At 37.0% G+C, this 17379-nt stretch overlaps 1 protein-coding gene across 1 annotated transcript in view; it reads left to right on the forward strand.

Annotated features, from left to right (window-relative positions):
* LOC102494534 (putative ubiquitin carboxyl-terminal hydrolase FAF-X) overlaps nt 1-17379 on the forward strand; it is a 171076-nt gene that overhangs the window by 62032 nt on the left and 91665 nt on the right. The window contains exons 12-13 of the mRNA XM_027769644.1: nt 11325-11531; nt 15939-16075. Coding sequence (XP_027625445.1) covers nt 11325-11531; nt 15939-16075 — 344 coding nt within the window. The remainder of the gene's footprint in view (nt 1-11324; nt 11532-15938; nt 16076-17379) is intronic.

Genomic DNA, 17379 nt, shown 5'->3' on the forward strand with positions numbered 1-17379 from the left:
GTCTGACCAACTTGATCATCTTTTTGACTGTTTTAAGGTAAACAGCAAAATTTAAAACCATTTTTTATTGTAAGTAGAATTATTTATATCTGTTTCTTTTTGAGAAACAGATTTTTGATATAGGGCATTTGTGCTTGCTCTAGAGACCAAGCAAGACAGAGAGACAGAAAGCCAGAAATCACCCTCTGGGGGATGGCCTTCTCTTCTATTCTTCTCTTGGGATTTTGGGCATATATGCACATGTGCCAGGCATGAGTTTTAAGCTCTTGGGTCTTAGACTTGAAGCACAGTTAACCATGTGGGAGTCCATTGATGTAATGATTAATCTGACTGCTGCTCCAACTGCTGGTCCCTCTTTTGCTTTTCACACCATTACTTAAAATGTTTCATCAAAGACTTTTTTTTTTTTTTTTTTGAGAAGTTTTTGCTGTAGGATATGTATGTTTGCCAGAAAGAGACAGAGACACAGAAAGTGAGAAATCACCCCCTCCCCCCAGGGGGTATGGCCATGCCTCAATCCCTTCTCCTCCGTTCTCCTCTCGGGATCTTGGGCGCGCATGCGCCTGGCGTGAATTTAAGCTGCTCTTTTCGGAACTCGTTCCTCAGTCGACTACATGGGAATCCAGCAACATAGCCATTATGCTAACTGCTGGTCCCCATCAAAGACTTTCTAATGAAACATTAGTAATTATTGACTCTCTTTTTTTTTTTTTTGAGAGATTTTCACTGTAGGGCGCGTGCGCTCGCCAGACAGACAGAGAGAGACATAGAGACAGAAAGCGAGAAATCACCCCCCCAGGGGAGATGGTCACGCTGCAATCCCTTCTCCTCCATTCTCCTCTTGGGTTCTTGGGCACACACGCACACGCGCCCGGCGTGAGTTTTAAGCCACCGGGTCTGGGACACGAACCGCGGTCGACTACGTGGGACTCCAGCGACATAGCCATTACACTAACCGCTGGTTCCCAGTAATTATTGACTCTTGTAACAACTTAGCATTTAGATGGATCTTTTTATAACTTACAGTTTTATTATGGTAGCTTCTAGTATAAATTCAGAATGTTAGTAATTTTCATCCTGATTATTTCTTGGAGTTAATTGTGTCTGATAACTTTGGTTTGGACTTAGATTAAAGTAAACTGTAGACATGTAGAGAAGGATCGGAAAGTTAAGTCCAAAATCCCGTAATAAAGTACTGTAATTTTCTGAGGTATTGTATACAGGTGTTTAGAAATAAAACTAAGAAGGTAGTAAAAGCTTCTCTCATTGATTTCACCCTGATTATTTCTTGGAGTTAATTGTGTCTGATAACTTTGGTTTGGACTTAGATTAAAGTAAACTGTAGACATGTAGAGAAGGATCGGAAAGTTAAGTCCAAAATCCCGTAATAAAGTACTGTAATTTTCTGAGGTATTGTATACAGGTGTTTAGAAATAAAACTAAGAAGGTAGTAAAAGCTTCTCTCATTGATAGCATTGTGGCACAGTAGTTAATCTTGAGTTTGTTGATGTAAAGTATACAGCAGTATGTTGTTTTATATGAATAAATATTCTAGTAAATACTGATATTAGAATCTCGGGATTTCTTTTTTTTTTTTAAACATTTTATTATTTTTAATTATTTATTTAACTTTTTATTTATTCATTCATTCATTTTTATTTTGACCAGAGAGACACACACAGAGAGAGAGAGAGAGAGAAGGTGAGAAAGCAAGCCACCAGGTCCAGGATTTTAACCGTGGTCAGCCATGTGGGAGCATTCAGCACATTAACCACCATGCCACCTGCTGGTCCCAGAATCTCGGGATTTCTTACTCAAAGTTGTATTTACATTTTTTGGTGGGAACTTTGATCAGTACTAACCATATTAGAAAACAGATTGGCATTCTCTTTTAAATGTAGGGTCTTGGATCAGCAAGTGGCATGTAGGTTAAGGCACTGGATCCCACCTGGCTGGTGATAGTTTTGAAGTTCCAGATTTGGTGACTTAAAAATTACACGAGCCATGTATGTGTGCAGCCATGAGGATAATGGAGGAGAATGGGTTATAGTGTGACCTTCTGCCATAGGGGTTGTTTTTTCACTTTTCCTTTCTCTATTCCCTCTCTCTCTAGTGAGTGCATGTATGTCTTATAACCCCTCCAAAAAAAGGGTTCTTTTATTCTGTGATCCAGCTATTATATTTGAGTATGTGGCCTCTTTTTGATATTCATCATTCATCAGGACATATTAGGATGGTTGTTCAAAACCATTTTACTAAATTATTTTAATTAATTTCCCAGAAGAAACAACTCCTTTGTCTATGAATAATGAAAGCATAAGTTTTTAAAGAGTCTTAAAATGTAATAATATGTGACAGACTAAATGATAAGACATCAGAACAACTTAGCTCTTAGATGAACGTTGATAATGATAGAGAAATAAGAAAAAGTGATGCTCGAAAAATCAGAATTATAGTTATGTTTTGGGAGATATTTTATTTTTTTTGAGAGGTTTTTGCTATAGGGCGTGTGCACTCGCCAGGAAGACAGAGAGAGACAGAGAGACAGAAAGTGAGAAATCACCCCCCGAGGGGGGATAGCCTCGCCGCAGTCCCTTCTGCTCCATTTTCCTCTCGGGATCTTAGGGTCACACGCACACGTGCCCAGCGTGAGTTTAAGCCACCAGGCCTGAGACTCGAACCACTTTCAACTACATGGGAGTCCAGTGACATAGCCATTACACTAACTGCTGGTCCCATTACATTTTTTAGAAAGTGATACCTAATAAGTGTATGGGTTACTAAACTTTGTGTCATTTATTGATCTGGATGATAAGGGCTCCATTTTGAACGCTGACTCTCTTACTATGTTAAATGATAACTACTAACTACAGAGAGTATTTGTCTATATATATTAAGGCAACTGTGTCAAGATATGAATCTTTGAAATCACTCTATGAGGGGAAATAAAAACAGTGAATTCCTGAAATTTTCTATGTGTGTGTGTGTTTTAAAATTCATTGAAAGTAGGTGATCTAGCCATTTGGGGAGAAAGGAAGATGTCCCACTGATAACTGGGCCTCCAGCATCCAAAACTCGCGTGAACAGCCCTTCTTCAAGAGGCAGAAAGCTCCATGGCTCCTGTGATCTAGCCATTTGGGGAGAAAGGAAGATGTCCCACTGATAACTGGGCCTCCAGCATCCAAAACTCGCGTGTTTGGGAAGAAACCGACCATCCACCAGATGACTAGAAATCGCTGCAGGACCACAAGAAATATGGGGAAGCAGGAAAATACCTCTCCCACAAGGGAAAAGGATAGCTCCTCTTTATCCACACACAGTTCAATGGAAATCATGGAAATGTCTGATAAAGAATTCAGAACATTCATAATGGCAAAGCTAACAGAGATGGAAGAGAAGAGAGACAAGGAACTGCTGAAGAGGAAGGAGAAAGGAGTTGAAGAGTTCCAGGAGGTGAGGAAATTCATGCTAGATCTAAAAGAGGAATTTCACACTTTACAAAAGAATCAGATGGAACTGTTAGAGATGAAGGCTATAATACAAGAAGTCAAAATCTCCCTTGAAAGTATTAAAAGCAGACTAGATCATACAGAAAATAGAATGTAGAAGAGAAAATGGTTGGCCTAGAAAAATCCACCGCGAAGACTGAGAAAATGATCCAAAAATTTGAGAATAATATGCGAGAAGTACTAGATACCATCAAACGTCCAAACATCCGGATAATAGGCATCCCAGAAGGTGAAGAGACTCATAAGGGCATTGATAATCTATTCCATGAAATCTTACAAGAAAATTTTCCAAACCTGGAGAGGCACTCAAAGATTCAGACCCAAGAAATACAGAGGACCCCAAATAGAATCAACCCAAGAAGATCTTCTCCAAGACACGTTATAGCCAGATTGACCAAAACCACAGACAAAGACAAGATACTAAGACTGGCAAGAGAAAAAAGGCAAGTTACCTACAAAGGGTATCCCATCAGACTAACGGCAGACCTCTCATCGGAAACAATGAGAGCGAGGAGAGAATGGGAAAATGTATTCAAAGTATTAAGGGAAAAGCAATTTCAACCGAGAATTCTGTACCCAGCAAGGTTATCGTTCATTTGGGAAGAAAAGACACGAACTTTCCCAGATAAACAAAACCTGAAAGAATTTACCAGCACCAGACCGGATCTCCAAGAAGTTCTTAAGGGAGTGCTATGTCAGTAAAATTAAATGCAGACACACAGAAATAAGAGTTCAGAAACTAAGAAAATGGGCAACTTAATTGTAGGGCCAAAAGCTGGAGTTGAGTATTACATCCCAGATTTCAATCTGGAACATCGAACCTCAACAGATACAGAAGAAAGATTAAGTACATGAGACTGAACTGATGAAACAGTATTCTACGACTTGACTAAAATATTGCTGCTTTTCTTCTAAGCTTTGTTGTCCGGTTTTAAGGATTTTTGTCCTGTCTTCAGCTATCAATAGATTCATGTTCCGACTATTTGAACAGAATACTAACCTGTTTCTAGGCTTTAAGTTTCAAAGAAATATCCTTACCAGTTCAAAACTGCTTTTCTTGAAACCATCGGCTGATCTTGCTATTGAAAGTAGTTAGATTACTTATGATATTGTGTGATCAACGAAATGTTGGGGGAAAAGGAATTGAAGACAACTGTAGACAGCAGAGATAGTGTAATAAGAGAGTGGAATAGGGCAGAGGGCTAGACATGGGGTAAAAAACATATATATGAAAGTAGAAATGGAATATTATGGATGATAACATGCATTATTAAGCCACTATATAGTATATTCTAGATGGGAAACCACATTTAGAATGTTGTGATGATGCTCAGGGAATGAATGTAAATGAATTAAAAAATTTTTCAGAAGAAAAAAAAAAGGCATTAGAAATACCTATTTGATGACTGCAGTTAAGCTATATAGCCCTAGTTAGGTGCTACTTTACAGTATGTTCATTCTATTCACTGAGGTTTATGCCTAAAGTCAGTCTTGTGTTCATGGATATGTACATATCAGCTGTGCTTGCTATTGAAAATATTTAGATTTATTAAGATATTTAGTGAAACAATAAAATGGGGGAGGCATAGAAAGCAACAATAGATACCAGACACAGTGTGGGAGGAGGGTGGGAGATGGCAGAGGGTGAGATAGGGAATCAAGGATGGGAAAAAAGGCAAAATATACAGAAAACAAGAAATGGAAAATGATTTGTTGACAATAACACATATGTTGATGTGCTTGATTGAGCCAATATACAGTGTATTCTCAATGGAAAAAATCTCATTTTGTATGCTATAATGATGTACAGTGAATGAACGTAAATAAAGAAAAAAATGTATTAGAAAAAAAAAATAAAAAAAATAAAATAGTTGATGAATGAACAGATTGATAGATAAAATAGATTTGTGATAAAGGAAATATGACAAAATGTTAAGAAATAAAGAAATCAGAGCTAAGCATTGGACTACCACATGGCAGTTCGAATCTAGTTTTTTGCTGTCTAGTATGTGTGCTCGCTGGAGAAACAAAAGAGAGACTGATAAAAAATAAGAAATCATACCCACAGTGGACACGAGGTATGAAGCATTGACTATACTTCAATCTCTTCTCCTTCATTACCTGAGCATGAGTCTCAAGCATTCAGGTCAAACCATAGGTGACAGTGTGGGAGTCCAACACCATAACCAGTACACCACCTGCTGGCTTCTTTCTCAGTCACTTTCTTTCTTTCTTTTTTTTTTTTTTAAAGAATTATTTTTTTAACTTTATTCATTTATTTTTAAAATTTTACCAGGGAGAGATACAGAGAGAGAGGGAGAAGGAAGTTGAGAAAGCAAGCCATCAGGCCTGGGATTGGACCTGTGGTCAACCATGTGGGAATATCCAACGCCTTAACCACTATGCCACCTGCTGGTTCCCTCTCAGTCACTTTTAATTCTGAGATACTTCTGAAATAATCATGTGAATAGACATAACACAAAAAGTACTAGTGGGAATTAAAGAGTACATCAGTTTTTCTTGACAGATTCTGTTTAGATCCTCATTTGCCTTTTTTTAAAAAAAATTGCAGATGTTTTTTATGTATCTGAATGTATGTTCCTTGTTTGTCATGTATCAAAATAATTTCTGTGTTTTTAACAATTTGTTAAAATTCAGATTCTAATAAATTCCTTTCTTATATGTTTTGTTGTTATGTCTTTTAATCTTCTTTTGTTTTATAGTTTTACTTCTGTATTTTTTGCTCTTGTAATACTAGTAATCATTTTCTATGTTGATAGCAGTTTTTGTTTTTCTTTCATTTCACAGGGACTCTCATAGTCTTGAAGGAATTAGAAGCTACCACTTAAGTTGTCTCCCTAGAAATCCTGTATAATATTCAATTGTTGAAAACTCAAAACGTTACTTCTTTAAGATCAGATGTATAGATGAATGTCGCTTCTTTATATTCAATATTAATGTCTCCTTAAGACTCTTTATTGGCGACCAGCAGGTGGTATGTTGGTGAAGGCACTGGGCATTCCCACATGGCTGACCACAATTTAAGTCCTGGACCTGGTAGTTTGCTTTCTCACTTCCTCTTTTTCTCTCTCTCTCTGTCAAATTAAACATAAATGAATAAATAAATAAAATTAAGTAATTATTTTTTTTAAAAGACTCATTTATCACATTACTGGCCATTTAAAGCACTCTTTTTTACTTTTATATCAGAAATATTTTATTTTAAGAAAGTGTAAGAGTAAAGTTAATATATTGACAGTGATGCAGGATATAGAATATCTCCATTACCACAGGGATTCTTCATGTTCCTTTTTATTCTGCATGCGTGTTTTTCTTGTCTCTACCTTTATTCTGTTTTCTGTCTTCATAGCTTTTCCTTTTAAGAATCTATTGTAAATAAATGGAATCACATACTGTGCCCCTGGAATTTTTTCTTTTTTAAAATTCAGAGTAATTCTTTGGAGATTAATTTAGGATGTTGTATATATTTAGAATTTGTTTATTTTATAGTATTGAGAGTACGAGTTTTTTGCCCCCACTCTACAACCCCCTCTTGCCCAAGGGAGGGACGACCTTGCCACAGTCTTCTCTTCTCCATGCTCCTCTCAGGATTTTGGACATTCAAGTAAATGTGCCTGGTGTATTTCAAGCTGCTGAGTCCAGGACACTAACTGCAGTTGACCATGTGGGATTCCAGTGGCTTAATCACTCCTCCACCTGCTGACCGTGATTATTTTTCTTCTTAATTGTTAATGTGGGCTGTATTGATCTTTCTTTAATATTACCTATGTATTTAATGCAATAATTTTTTCTCTCTCCACTGCCTTCATAGGTTATACATACGTTTTCTTATGTAAACTTAGTATTTTATTTCCACTTACATTGAGTCAGCTTATATTAAGATGTCTGAGATTGGTGGTTAATTCTAAAACCTTGACAGGAAATATGAATGGAGGAAAGAGTTTTACAGAATGATTATTTCGCATTGGATGCTTTCTCTCGCTCTCCCTGTGTGTGTGTGCGTGCGTGTTTGTCTTTTTCAAGTGCACACACTGTAAAAATTTTAAAATTATATACACAGATTTATTTATTAAAAAAAATATCTTCAGCATGAACTTAGAATTCAACAACAAATGCTACAAGATTTGCCTTTCACTTTTTTTCTTTTCAGGTTTTTGGTATAGGGTATGTATGCTTATCAGAGAAAGACAGAAAAAGAAATCATCTCTGGGCGTGGTGGCGCCCGCCCTATGGCAAGAAAAAGAAATCATCTCTGATAAGGATTGGCCATGTCACAAGCCCATCTCCCCCATTATCCTCTCAGAATTTTGTGTATATGCCTTACACACACGCTGTATAACTTAGAAGGTTTCGGGTCCATGACTGTCAGCCATTTGGGAGTCCAGTGCTTAATATCAGATTGCCTGCTGGCCCTCCTGCCATCTTAAAGTTATGAATATTATATTAGATTCCAGTGTAGTTCTGATATACTTATGATATAAGTTCTTTTAAATTAGTTGATTTTTTTTTTTTTTTTTTTTTGGAGGTCTTTGCTACAGGGCACGTGCGCTCGCCAGACAGAGAGACTGAATGTGAGAAGTCACCCTACGGGGGATGGTCCCGCTGCAATTCCTTCTCCATTTTCTCTCAGGATTTTGTGCAGGCACACACGCATACGTGCCCAGCATGAGTTTTAAGCTACCGGGTCCGGGACGCAAACCGCAGTCCACTACATGGGAATCCAGTGACATAGCCAGTATGCTAACTGCTGGTTCCCAGTTGAGGTTTGTTTTATGGTCTAGGATCTTCCTTGTGTTTGTGTATTTTCCTAAGGTATCTTTAAAAAAAGATAACCTCATGTTTTTGGGCAGTGTTCTACTAATGTCACTTAAATTCTGTTAGTTGATGATCTTTTTTGAGTTTCTCCATATCCTTGCTTGTTTTCTATTTTTTCTGTAATTTATTTAGGGAAGGGTGTTGTCTCTGACTTTAATTATGATTTTGACTATTTCTCCTCTGGGTTGTTAGTTTTTTCTAATCAGGAAATATTTAACATAGTTGCAAGTATAATTTCAATTTCCTTGTTCCATATTTATCACATAGAGAGTATTTCTTAGTTCTGCTATTATATATGATATTTTAACTCCTTACCTGCTGCACATTTTTAGCCATGGTGGAGGGGGCCTTCTGGTGCAGGGTAGTAATGAAAGCCTTGATTCCCTATATAGACCTCATCTGTTATTCTTTAATTGGGCAGAGTCTCCTTTATACCTTGAGCTTTCTTACTTCCTCCTATAGACATTGGCATGCCCTCTTCTAGCCTTAAGAAGTCTAGGCTTTCCATTCAATTTTTATTGGTATTAAAGATGGGAGGGAGGGCAGATAAGCTACTGTATTTCTGCAGGACTTATTCTGAGTATCAGTTATTTTCTAGAAGTTCTTGATTGTGCTAGATTGCCCCTTTTCTGATCTTTTGTCTATAGAGTTATCCTTTGGGGAATTTTCCTTGTCTTAGGTAAACTGGTACCTCAGGTTCAAATCTGGGATTTTTTGTTGTTGTTGAGAGGTTTTTGCTATAGGCACATGTACTTGCCAGAAAGAAACAGACAGAGATATACAAAATGAGAACCCCACCACTACCACCCTGTGGATGGCCTTGCCGCATCCCTTCTCCTCCATTCTCCTCTTGGGATCTTGGGCACGGACACATATGTACCCTGCTTGAATTTAAGCCTCCCGGTCTGGAACTCGAAACGTGGCGTACTCTGTCAGAGTCCAGGAGCATAGCCATTATGCCAGGTGCTGGTCCCATGCAATTTGTAATGTGAAAGAAAACTCAGAGATTTCTCTGCCTTGTTTCTTGGGGTTTGAAGACTTTAGCCAAGTCTGCATTTTTTTTTCATTTTTTTGGAGAGTTTTTTGATATATGTCATGTGTGCTCCTTGGAGAGACAGAGACAGAAAGCTGGAAATCACCCCGCAGGTGTTATGGTCTCTACTCCTTTATTCCCCTCTTGGGATTTTAGACATACATGCACACACGTCCATTATGATTTTTAAGGCACCAAGTTTAGGACTCAAACCATGGTCAGCCAAATACCATTTGTTGGTCCTCACAGGTCTGAATTCTTTTCATCACGTTTCAGGGTCTGCTTTCTTCTCTATGGTATTTAGATTCCTGGGTTTGTTTCCTATGTAGTGTCAAAAAGTGTTTATCTTAAATAGTTGGGAATAATGGATAATGTATCTGTTACACAATCTGAAAAACAATGATTTTAGTTAATTTTATTTTAAGATGTTTTTTCTGTAGGGTGCATGTGCTCGCCAGAAAGACAGAGACAGACAGAAAGTGAGGAATCACCCCCGGGGGGATGGTGGGCACACACACCTGGTGTGAGTTTTAAACCACCAGGTCTAGGACTCAACCGCAGTTTACTACATGGGAGTCTAGCTAGCGACATAGCCATTACCCTATCTGCTGGTCCTATCGATTTTAGTTCATTTTAACGAGCATTTTATTTCATAAAGATAAATGAATACTACCTATATTAGTTTTTCTTAAATATAGATAGTTTTCATTTGCCTTTATTAACATTTTTTTTTTTTGAGAGGTTTTTGCTTTAGGGTGCGTGCACTTGCCAGAAAGAGAGACAGAAAGCCATGGGACTTAAACTGCAGTTGACTAAATGGGAGTCCAAGGACATAGCCATTATGCTAACTACTCGTCCCATTTGCCTTTATTTTGTAATATAGGTTTTAATTTTTTTTGGACCAGTTGTTGGTGTGGAGGTAAAGATGTTTGATCCAACGTGGCTAACTGTACGATTCCAGCCCTAGACCAGGTTGCTTGAAATTCATGCCAGGCACATGTGTGTGTGTGTGCCCAAAATCTTTAGAAGAGGGATAAAAGAATTGTACTGTGGCCATTCCCAGGAGTTTTTGCCATAGGGCACATGTTCTTAAAAGAGAGAGAAAGAAAATTTGGACACAAGCATATCCCTGGTATCATTTTTTTAAAAATAATTATTTTATTTAACTTTACTTATTTATTCACTTATTTTTTTCAAATTTGACCAGAGAGGGACAGAGAGAGACAGAGAGAGAGAGAGAGAGAGAGAGAGAAAGTGAGAAAGCAAGTCACCTGTTCCAGGACTTGAACCGCAGTCGGCCATATGGGAATCCAGTGCCCCTAACCACCATCATGTCACCTGCTGGCCCCTCCTAGTATGATTTTTAAGTCAGTGGATTGAGAATTTGTTCAATATTATCTATGATCTGCTCTCTTTTATTTATAACAGATGCCATTTTAAATCAGGTTTTTTTTTTTTTAATGATCTAATTTACAAGTTAAAATTAGCATTTTTTTTTTTTTTTTTTTGGAGCTTTTTGCTATAGGGCGCATGTGCTCACCAGAGAGAGATTGAGAGACAGAAAATGGCCTCGTCGCAATCCCCTCTCCTCCATTCTCCTCTTGGGATTTTGGGCACACGCTCACCTGGTGATTGTTTGAGCCACCGGTTCCAAGACCTGAGCCGTGGTTGACTACATGGAAGTCCAGCAACATAGCCATTACACTAACTGTTAGTCCCATTAATAGCACATATTTTAAGTTTTAAATTGAAGATTTTTTTCTTGGAATTTAAGTTAATTTCAGAAAAATGACACGTTAGTTTAGTCATCAGTTATACTTTTGAGATGTTTAAGGATATTTGTGTACTACGTATATTAAATGCAGTTTATCCCAAGACATGACTAAAGCATTGATGGCTTGAGTAAATACAGATATTTATTTGATACTTGTGTAAATTTTTTCTAGGGAAGTTGGACAAATGCAAGTAAAAAGCAACGTGAAAAACTACTTGAGCTAATACGTCGACTTGCAGAAGATGATAAAGATGGTGTGATGGCACACAAAGTGTTGAACCTTCTTTGGAATCTGGCCCATAGTGATGATGTACCTGTAGACATCATGGACTTAGCTCTTAATGCACACATCAAAATACTAGATTATAGTTGTTCTCAGGTAAAGGATAATTTCTTTGCTCATGTTTTCTGACCTACTTCATAATTAAATTGATTATTTTTTATCAGTAGTCAAGTTTAATTTTATTATTTTTGTTTTTATAGTATTTTGAGGAGTTGCCTTACTTTTGCTACATAAGCGTAGCTTCCTCCTTGCTACCCTTCATTTTTTTAGCCGGTATACATGTACCATTCACTAATAGTCTTTATTTCTCTATTAAAAAAATTTTTTTTTGAGAGGTTTTTGCTATCGGGCACACATGCTTGCCTGACAGAGACAAAGCAAGAAATCATACCCCCAATCCCCAGGGGAGATGGCCACACTGTAATCCTTCTCCATTCTCCTATCAGAATCTCGGACTCATACGTACATGTGCCTGTTATGAGTTTAAGCCAACAGGTCCAGGACTTGATACTCGGTCGACTACATTTGAGTCTAACGACATAGCCATTCCGTAAACTGCTGGTCCTACTTAAAAGATTTTTATAGGTGAAATGATATATAAAAGTAATGTTAAATATTTAGCACTAAATTTGACCATAAGAAATGAAATTCCATAATGACTTCTAATAACTTGATAATAAAATTTACAGAAATATAAGTAGTGACTTTTTAATGAGCAAGTCACAATACCTTCCCAGTATTTAACTTAAAGTGATTTATGGTTACTGATCTTAAGAGATCATTTTATATTAATTTTACCTTTAATCAACTTGACCTATTTTTCTGTTATTATGAGCAGTTGTTTCCCATCAGTACAGTATATTGATTGAGGAATTTAATTATGATTAATTTTCTTTAATGATTTTTATTTATGTGTTTATTTTTTGGAGAGTTGTTTCTCTAGGGCGCATGCGCTTGCTAGAAAGACAGAGACAGACAGACAGAAAGCAAGAAATCAACCCCCGGGGTGATGGCCACACTGCAGTCCCTTCTCCATTCTCATCTTTGGATCTTGGGCATGCACGCATACATGCCCGGCGTGGCTTTAAGCCACTGGGTCCGGGACTCAAACTGCATTTTACTTGAACATTGGAGTTCAGCGATATAGCCATTACACTAACTGCTTTTCCCTAACATGATTTTTAAAAAGTCCTACGTGTATATGTTTTTATCTTTTGAAAGTAGGCATTCTACTTTCTTAGGGACTTGTGTTTAATCAAGTCAGAAAAGATCAAAATTATTTTATCAGGTTTTGAAAACTAAGACAATTGCGATAGTTCTGAGATGGTTACTGAACTGATTGCCTCCATCAAAAAAAAAAAAAAAGCATGTACATATGTAGGTATATATATTTCAGTAAATAAATTCAGAGAATACATTAAAAACCAGAGTACTTTAAAATGAAGGTATCATTCATACCCCCAGGGTAGCTTCAGTTTCAGTTGTCAACATTAAACTTTTTAAAAACAATTTTGAGGATGAGGTGCCTGCGGATAGTGTAATCATTACGTCATTGCACTTCCATATAGTTCACTAAAAAACTCATACTAGGGGGACCAGCAGTTAGTGTAATGGCTATGTCACTGGACTCCTCTGTAGTCAACCGCGGTTTGCGTCCTGGACCTCGTGGCTTAAAACTCACGCTGGGCACGTGTGTGTGCATGATCAAGATCCTGAGAGACGAATGCAGGAGAAGGGTTTGCGTCTCGGCCATTCCCCCTGGGGGGTGATTTCTCACTTTTTGTCTCTGTCTGGCGAGCGCCCTATAGCAAAAAAAAAAACCCAACCCCCCCCAAAAAAAAACAAAAACAAAATTCACGCTAGGCATGTGTATGTGTGTGCCCTAAATCCCAAGAGGAGCATGGAGGAAAAGGAATTGCAGCATGGTCATGGCCCCTGTAGGGGTGGTTTTTCACTTTTATTTCTATTTCTTTGGTGTCTGCGTGCACCCTGTAGCAAAAATGTTGCCTTGAAAAAAAATTCTGAAGAAGATAGAAAGGAAAATTTATCAGACACTGTTCTGTGTAAAATAGGTAAAGATGTCCAGATGGTTATTGTGGTGGTGAAGGTGGCCTAGTCCTGCATGTATCACGGTGCAGTTCAAGTCCTGAACCCCACCAACTTGAAAAACAGACGGGACACATATTTGTGTTTATAATCTCAAAAGTACAATGTAGGACAAGAGATTGCAGGGGGTCATTCTTCCTGAGGGGTGCTTTCTCATTTTCTCGCTCTCGCTGTCTCCATCTTTCTCTAGTGAGCATATGTGCCCTATAGCAAATAAATATAGATAGGAAACTTTCTAATCCTGGTAGCAAGTAACACATTGTATTTGCTATTAATACATTTTAAGGTAAGTACATAGGAAAACCTCAGTTATTTGCTCAGATGATTAGGTACAGTGTTATATGTTGCATTTGAGTCTTAACTATTTGTGAAGTATTTATTCAACACTGTTGTAGAATGATTATGAGTATCTTGAATATAAGAGGTATTTGCTAAGTGGGACCAGTAGTTAGCATAATGGCTATGTTGCTCGACTCCCACATAGTCAACTGTGGTTCGAGTCCTGGATGCGGTGGCTTAAACTCATGCCGGTCTCGTGTGTGTGGGTGCCCAAGATCCTGAGAGGAGAATGGAGAAGGGATTGGGGCGTGGCTATCCCCCCTGGGGGGATGATTTTATGCTCTGTCTCTCTCTGTCTGGCGAGCACATGTGCCCTATAGCAAAATCCTCTCCAAAAAAAAAAGGAAAAAAAAAATTTGCTAAATAACAGAAGTGTTACAGCAAAAGTGGTATGCTAGTTATAAATATTCAACCAACATTTATTAGTTATTCTTGGTGTTTTGGCACAGTTTTACATCACTATGTTAATAAGTACTTAATATCACTAAATTTAGTAAAAAAAATTTTTTTTAAATTAATTCACCAGAGGGTATGTGTAATTCTGTACGGGGGAGGAGAGGAACATCAGCGTATCTCCTATATTGGTAATAGTCATACTGCAGTTTTTCCTCCTTCATTTCTTTGGCATTTGGCACTCACTCACAGTTGTGCCACCCAGGCATGTTTTTCAAGCAGCGTGTTTCAGGAATCAAACCACACAATTGTCCATATGGGTTCTCGTGCCTAAAACCACAGTAACACCAGCTGCCTTTTAAAAAAAGCCTCCTCCTTTTTAAATTTCAGCATTCATTTGTAAAAGATAAGTCTATCCCTCTGAAATAAATAAATCTAAGTCTACTGTTCATGTCCCTCATCTAAAGTTTTTTTCATGAATCTTGACAAAATTAGTATCCATGTACAAATACTTAAAAATTCTTGAAAACACTCATAGAATTTAGTATAGCAATTATTTATTTAAATAGTTTTCCCAGGAAATAATTTGAAAACACCATAATGTACCCAGATTCCTTATTTACTGTTTGTACAATGAAACCTTTCATGAATGTAGTGTGTTTAGCCATTAATATGACATACTGTGGAAAGATGTTAATAATATTTAATGAAATTTTAAAATTATTGTCCTAATTTTGTTTCTGAATCTAGAATAATTCTGCATCTAGAATAATTCTGTTAGGTATTCAAATTTCTGTTAGATACACAGATCTGAACTTCTGTGTTGGATCAACTTTAAAAGAGTGAAACAGATAAACCACAGAAAAATGTTTGAAATACATGTTTTCTTATAGTATTATTTATATTCTTTTAAGTGACTTTGTGCACATATTTCGTGTGACTTTATTTCTATAGATTTGTTTATACAAATAAAGTATATATATGTATCCTTATATATATATTTAAATTTTGTATAAGGCCTGTACACTTGCTGGAGAGAGAAACAGATACAGCGATATTAAGACATTACTAAGAGGAATGACCGTGCAACAGTTCTTTCTCTGTTCTGGTTTTTGGATTTGGGATTTGAGCACATCCAAAACTCCTTCTGCACAGTCAGCAACTGCACAGTCAGCAAAAAGGGAACTAAGTATTTTAACCTTTACAATCCCTTTTTGTTGTTCCCAATATTACTTTTTTTGTGAATTAAAAAATTTGGGAGTTCTTTGCTTACATTAGAAAAATGTACTGTCATTAAGTTCATACACACTTGTAATTGGCATTATGTAATTTTGCTTACTTTTATAATATGATACAGTTGAAGAGAACATTGAACAAAATGCAGTACCACATTGAGACAAATATTTTAAAAAGTGTACTTAAGTGAATGGTCCTGTCTTTCTGAATTATACCTTGCTGCAGATATATCTGAGTTCATGAAACATGTAGTTTATCATATTGCTTTACAGTTTGTAGTTTTAATGATAATTCAAAATAATGTGCTTTATTATATTAAAATATGTGCTACGTTTAAAATATTCATAATTCTCAAAATAATTTGGGGGTAAAATTAATGTATTGAGGTCTGGCTGTTTTTAAATATAATCTCAATTCTGTTTGTATAAGGATCGAGATACACAAAAGATCCAGTGGATAGATCGCTTTATAGAAGAACTTCGCACAGATGGCAAGTGGGTAATTCCTGCTCTTAAACAAATAAGAGAAATATGTAGTTTGTTTGGTGAAGCACCTCAGAATTTCAGGTAAGGCTTTACTATTGAGAATTATTTTTATTTTTACTTAAACTTTATTTCGGAAATAGTGTGTCAATAGAAGCACTTCTTAAAAAATGAAAATGAGTGGACCATCAGTTGGCGTAATGGCTATGTTGTTGGACTCCCACGTAGTTGACTGTGGCATGGGTCCGGGACTTGGTGGTTTAAACTCATGCTGGGCCCATCCATGTTCATGCATGCTCAAGATCCCAAGAGGTGAATGGAGAAGGGATTGCGGTGTGACCATCATCCTGGTAGTGATTTCTCTCTTTCTGTCTCTTGTCTATCTTTGTCTTTTTGACAAGTGCATGCACACTATAGCAAACACTTCTTAAAAAAATAAATAAAAAATGAAAATGAGAGTGGAAAAACGGAGTTACTGAAGGATTTGTTTGTGACAACAGAAGAATATATGATCTTACTAGCTTTTGTATTTTATGACACTTGTGGGTTAAATAATATATCTAGTGTTAACATAGCAACATAGTATCAGATAATGCATTTGGGTTCTTAGTACAAAGTTTTGGCAAATAGTTCTAACTTATGGCGAATATGTGTACCAGACATAATGTTTACATGTTTGTTTTATTTCTCTCTCTCTCTCTCTCTCTCTCTCTCTCTCTCTATCATTTAACCCTCGTTTTTCTGTCTGTTCATTTGATAGTCATTGTTGTCTCAGTTACAGTACTTTATACTAAACTAACTAGTTCCTTAATCTTATTTTTTGAGATGTTTTTGCTATAGGATGTGTGTGCTCACTAGAAAGACAGAGCGAGACATAGATAGAAAGCAAGAAATTATTCCCTGGAGAGTATGGTCATGTCACAGTCCCTTTTCCATTCTCCTCTCTGGATATTGGGCATGTAGTACACATAAGCTCTCTGAGTGAGTTTAAGACACACGGTCCGAGATTCGAACTGTGGTGGACTACATGGGAGTCTAGCGATATAACCATTACACCACCTGATGGTCCCCTTTTTTAGATTAATGTAACATTTTCAATATTTTTATTAACTTTAAATTTCATACTAAAGATTTCTATTTTCCAAGTAAAGAATACTGGTCATTTTTAAGTCTTACATAATTAGTCTTAGTTGTCTAATACTTAAAGGTAATTTAAATATTGAAAGATGACAAAGATATTTTTACCTTTCACTTAGGTATTTTTTTTTTTTGGAGAGATTTTCACTGTAGGGCATGTGCGCTCGCCAGAAGACAGAGAGAGACATAGAGACAGAAAGCTAGAAATCACCCCCCAGGGGGGATGGTCACGCCGCAATCCCTTCTCCTCC

The sequence above is a fragment of the Tupaia chinensis genome, unplaced genomic scaffold (assembly GCF_000334495.1).
Source record: "Tupaia chinensis unplaced genomic scaffold, TupChi_1.0 Scaffold150112_1, whole genome shotgun sequence".
NCBI lineage: Eukaryota > Metazoa > Chordata > Mammalia > Scandentia > Tupaiidae > Tupaia > Tupaia belangeri.